The sequence below is a fragment of the Typopeltis vanoorti genome, chromosome 2 (genome assembly GCF_054136105.1).
Source record: "Typopeltis vanoorti isolate ZY-2024b chromosome 2, IOZ_Tvanoo_1.0, whole genome shotgun sequence".
In the NCBI taxonomy this organism is placed as follows: Eukaryota; Metazoa; Arthropoda; class Arachnida; order Uropygi; family Thelyphonidae; genus Typopeltis; species Typopeltis vanoorti.
Window position 1 is genome coordinate 53,243,638 of NC_143550.1, and position 6,000 is coordinate 53,249,637.

General features: G+C 35.9%; 1 protein-coding gene across 1 annotated transcript in view; it reads right to left on the bottom strand.

Annotated features, from left to right (window-relative positions):
- Positions 1-5,387, bottom strand: part of LOC150109014 (general transcription factor 3C polypeptide 3) — a 306,866-nt gene extending 301,479 nt beyond the window's left edge. Inside the window, exons 1-2 of the mRNA XM_090411276.1 lie at positions 5,261-5,387; positions 5,034-5,165 (exon numbers count right to left, since the gene is read on the bottom strand). Of these exons, the coding sequence (XP_090267402.1) occupies positions 5,034-5,129 (96 nt within the window). The 5' untranslated portion in view covers positions 5,130-5,165; positions 5,261-5,387. The remainder of the gene's footprint in view (positions 1-5,033; positions 5,166-5,260) is intronic.
- Between the last annotated feature and the right edge of the window lie 613 nt (positions 5,388-6,000).

Here is a 6,000-nt window from a genome sequence, read left to right on the forward strand (position 1 = left end):
AGGATGACAGTATGAGCAAAATATAATGGGTGCCAGTTTAATGTGGAAAAGTTTCATCTCCAAAAGTTAAGCATTTGGGGATAAAAATTATTATAAGCTGTGTGTCATTTTGATGAAAATGTGTTCCAGGAAACTGATGAAGCTAGTGATTTGTGAGTGTTGATGAATAGGGGTTAAAGTCCAGAAGCCTGTCTCAACAATTTATGTTAATCATATTGTCCATCCCTCTTACCTAGACTCTGCAAATTACATTTTCTCAACTTATCATAAGTTGCAGATTAAATGAAATACAGATATAAATCTTATGATCTGTTCCAGTCTCATTTTCATCTAATAGTCTCTTCTGAGGACTACCCAGCCTTTTCTTCCTATCTAGTTTATATTTTATGAATTGTTTAGGATACTGGGACTGGCCTTTCAATTTACATGTTCTATCCAATTTTGCTTACTTTTGTTTAGTTTTTTTCTATTGATTTTGTTTTTATTTCTGAAATATCTTCATTTTATTCTTTTAGTCTAATAATGTGTATTTGCAATTTTATCATGAATCTCATTTCACCTGTTTCTATTCTTTATCTTGTTTATTTATTGCCCAAAAAATTAGAATGACGAGGATGGGATAAAATCATTATCAAAGCTAATATCCCACAGACCTATTATTGCCATTGTTATCTGCTTCTGAATCTTTCCCAAGACTTCATCTCCAATAAATCCAGGCAACTAAATCTATGTAGAAGAGACCCAATGTAGTTTAATGAAAGCCTTGTACAATGAAATGATCCCCTCCATATTTTTACTTGTCAATATTTTCTTAATCCGCATTTCTTTAATTTCATTTTTGCAATATATCCTCTGAACTTTAACTTCCTATTCCTCCATTATCACAAGATTTCCCTGTTTCATCCATCACCTCCAACACATGACGAATGATGTGGTACAGAGAATTATATTTCTAATTATAAATTGCAAAACTTTATCTCTTTGATGTTGAACTGGCATCCCCACTCTTTTGTTCACACAGGCATTCTATTCAAAGCAATCTAGAGTATAAGTACATTTGTATATTCTTTTTCTCAACTTTGCACCATCTGCAAACACTGAATATCCCCTTTCAAACTGCTTGCAATATCACTGACATACTGGTTAAATAGCAGTGCTCTTGGTACTGAACCATGTGAGATTCCAATGGTAATGCTTCCTCTGAGAACTCCTCCATGCACAACCCTCTGAAATCTTTATGAGCGCCATACTCCTATCCATTCAACTAACCAATTATCTGCTGTAACTTATTTATCACTTTATTATGTGCTAATACCAACCATTTGCTTTAACTTATATACCAATTCACTACATGCTAATCTGCAATGTCATTGCAAAATACAGAAATATCCTAGAATGCAAACCTTCCTAATCCATTACTGTAGTCACAGTATTACAAAGCATAACTAGATCACCAAAATAAGAGACCCTCTCTCCTTTAAGAAATTTACATTGGCTGCTATACAGAATCTTTTCCTTATCTACTCGATTTTGTATCCTGCTCCTAACTAATGACCTTAACATTTTATTCTTTCAATCTAAGCAGAAAGTTTTACATACTATTGAGTATACAGCAGTAGTCTCTAGTTTCACCTCAGATACATCACACAAGTTGTTCAGAATGGCAGCTGTTATAGATACACATATGAAATAAAGTGTGGTGATTGAATTGCTTACTTCAGAAGATGTAAGCAATTCAATGGAATTTCATACCTGTCTGAAAAATGTGTATGGAGATGATATGGCTGACATGAACATAGCTGCCTTTCCCATGACAACCCCAACCTCACGCCAGTTTGTGCAGAAGGGATGCAAGTGCAACATATGGCTGAAATGATCTTCCTCATCCCATTCACAGCCCAAGGTCTCTGAAGGATGCTATCCAAGGATACCATTTTATGAACAATGAGGGACTAAAACAAGCTGTACATGAAGAGCTATGACTTTTATGTGGTTATCACACATCATCTCACTTAGCAATGGCAAAAATGTATGAAGAATAATGGATACCTTTTTGAAAAATGACAGAATGCTTACAAAAGATGGAGAATTAATCCATGCAAAAGCCAATATTAAATTATATTTTCTGTAGAACTACTTTCAGTAGTATTCCTTTTAATACGTCATTTCTCCATATACAATAGATCAATTTTGCCCTCTTTCCATTGTTTTATAACTTCCAGCTTCAATCCTCTTGTTTAAACAATCAATGATATTGTCGATTTCTCCTTTCAGAACTTCAGAATCTCATCAAGTCCAACTTCCTTGTTCCCATTATGATTCTTCACACAACCCACAATCTACACTAACTGAGTCTTCATCTGCACACAACTTGCACTATCCACAATCTACACACACACTACCACCTATTGCCCACCAATACTAAAATTGTATACAAGTTGTGTGCTCTCTCAGCTAATTTGCCTAAATGTAGGATGAAAAACCCAAATTTCCAGGAGAAAAAAAACAACTGTTACCTCCATATGAGCTCAGCAAACTCGCATTCAACTGAAAACAACCATATAAGGATTTCTCTCATCATGACAAGAATCAAACTGAGGTTATTTTTTTCCTATCAAAAAAAGTGCTCATTTATTTCATTTGTCTTTCAACCTTCAAACCTCTATTATTCTCCTGGAACAATATTACTTCCATTAACATGAAAAACCTTAACAATATGATCATAAAATAGGTTTACTATAATTTCTGCTTTGATTATCCATCCACCAACTCTGTCCAACAGAGTAATTCTCACATAGTTATTTTCTCTGTTGCTAACACAGCAGAAAAACCCATTGGAGGGGTTTTCCCTCATATAAAGAGGTATGACATTGTGACAAGAGGCATATAAAGATTCCTCTTGTCACAATGAGAATTGAACTTAGGTCTTTTCCGATTGAAGGGTACAATGTTCCATATATTCTATATATTTTATATTATATTATATATATTTTCTTATTTTCCGTTAATTTTCTCTCATTCCTGTAAATATCATTTTCCATGTTGACCGACATGGGAAATTATTATTATTATTAAGAGAGACCTCCAGGAAATCAAGGAATCATTGAGGGAAGCCAAATACTGCATGCAGCAGTTCTTCTTTTCACCAGTTTCTGTCCACTGCTGGACGAAGGCCTCCTCCAGTTCTTTCCATGTTTCTCTGTTCTTGGCAAAGGTTGACCAATTAATTCACTGCTTGTACACACAACATCCAGTGGCAATCCATTCCAGTCACGCACCATCTATGGGAGAAAAAAATATAGATCTCACCCCCTTTCCTAGCAGTATTCATTCTCAGCTTCCAAGAATGCCTCTTGTCCTTTCCCCATCCTCCATAAATTGAAAAATTCCATCAACTGAAATACTGTGTGACCCTTTCAGAAGCTTGCAAGTCTTGATCATATCACTCTTTTTTCTCCTGCATGGTCTACAAATTCTCAATCTCTCTTCATAATCAGTATTCCACAATCCTGATATCAATTTTAATACTCTCCTTTGCACTCTCTCCACTGTATCAGAATCACAACAGAAACCAGGAATCCAAACCTGTACACAATAGTCCTAGTGAGGTCTTATCATGGCCTTTGTAAAGAGGCAAAATGACTTCCTTATCTTTGCATGTCAAAGTTCATATCAGCATTGCAATTATCTTTTGAGTTGTATTTGCAGTATTTGCTACATGGCCGCTGAACTTCTACTTCCTACCTATTAACAAAATCCAAGATCCCTAGCCTGATCAGTTGCTTGTACTATAATCCTACCAATATAATATGACATTAGCAGGGTTTTTTCTCCCGGAAACTCGGGTTTTTCATCCCGCATACAGACAAATTGGCCCTTCAGAACACACACAATTTACAGACAAAAAATACTAGTTGTGGTGGAGGTGGGTGGTAGATGGCGTTGATGATGAAGATTCGTAGTAGAGGTTCAGGGTAGTGGTTGAGACAGTTGTAGGTGTCCTCCCGCGATGAGTCTTCGGACTCCTTGGAGGTGTTAGGAATAATAATAATAATAATAATAATAATAATTAGATATTTAATCACGTCTAAGTGCATGACCTTACATTTACTGACATTGAACTGACCACTTTTTCCATGCCCACAATTACAGCCTATTCAAATTATTCTGCATATCAGCTGCATTCCTGATTACCCTACCTATCTTTGCATCATCAACAAATAGTTGCAAATCACCTGTCAAATCATCCCCGATGTCATTAACATACTGAATAACACTGGATCAAGGATTGATCCTTGCGGTACACCACTGGTTACCTTAAATTTTACAGACTTGCATCTCCTGTAAACTTTTTGATATCTGTCAGTCAGCCATCCTCTTATCCACATTAATATTTTATAATCCAAACCCATATTCTCCAACACTGAACTGACAATTTGGTACCAAGCCAAATTTAGCATCATGATGCTAAGGCTTGGTACCAAAAGTATCATGGTGTATCCATTCTCCTTGCCTAGTTCAATGGTAACATTATTATAGAATGTGAGTAAGTTGCTAAAACATGACCTTCCCTTAGTAAACCCATGCTGTTCATTGCAAAGTAGATTCTCTGTCAACCATTTCTGAATGGGTTGACAGATTCTCAAACTTACTTTTCCAAAATCTTCACCACCACTCCTGGGATACTGATTGGTTGATAGTTGGATACATAGGTCTTTGCACCACCCTTGTGCAATGAGATTGCCATAGTCTTTCCACTCCTGCAAAATCTTCTCTGTTCTCTGAGACTCAAATTATATAGCCTGGTTAAAGGAATAGCCAGTTCAGCTGAACTCTTTTAGCACACATGCTGATATCCCATTACTCCTATCGTTGAATTGTTATTCAGCATGCGCAGCAGCTTTAATACCAAATATATATTAAACGTCATCCTTGATATTTGTGAGTACCGGTTTTAAATAATTTTCAGAAGCACCCCGTAATCTACAAATGATGAAACTGCAATACTACAGAACTCTTTACTATACACTTACTCCTTTCCTCAGTTCCTTATAAATTTTCCACTGCTCCTCTGTTATATTTCCAAGAAGATTTTTAAATATATCCGAAGGATCACTAGTTTCTTCCATTTGTTGGAATTCAGTAGTAACTTCGAGACTAGCTTACTGAAAAATACAAAAATAGCTTTTTCAAACGGGCAAAGCACAGAGAAATTATTAGCAACAAAAGAACACCTCAAAACACCACAGGTAACACATACTATGAATCAGAAGGCCAGAAACAAACATGAAAACAAAATTAAAAGTCCCATCTCACAAAAACACTGAGCACATGTACTATGATCAAGAGAGCATAAACATCGCTTAGACAACCACCATCAAAACTTCAAAACTGCAGCGTCCCCTATATTTCTGAATATCCGTTTAACTTGAAAAAAGAGGCATGTTGTCACATTAAAGATATACAGTATTTATAGGTATTGTTTCTGGGAAAATTCCCATGTTTCTCCTCTCAAAAACTATTATTTTTACGGCTATTTTTGCCTGTTTTCGTTTAGGAGTGTCCCATATTTTAAAAACATTGGCTTTTTATTCAAAAATTCTTAAGTCTTTATAGGTGTATTTTAAAGATAAATATATGTAGACTAGTAGAGAAAGAAATTTTGCACATACCTTGTTTGGATGTTAGGTTGTCATCGTTCTGCATACTTCTGCTCTTAGGCTGTTAAAAGGGGGGGTTAGGAAACGTGGGGGTTGAGGCAAGGTGGGAATTTAATTTGAAAAACCCAGGTTTTTTAAAAAAGCGCTAACGCTCTCCACCGCCTCTGTTTCCATAAAACCCTCCCCACCCCAAAGAAGCACCCCTTAATTATAATATATATATATATATATATTAATGTTCCACCTTGTCTCAACCCCTCCCACGTTTCCTAAATCTCCCCTTTAAACAGCCTAACAGAAGAAGTATGCAGAACGAAGACAACCTAACATTCAAACACGG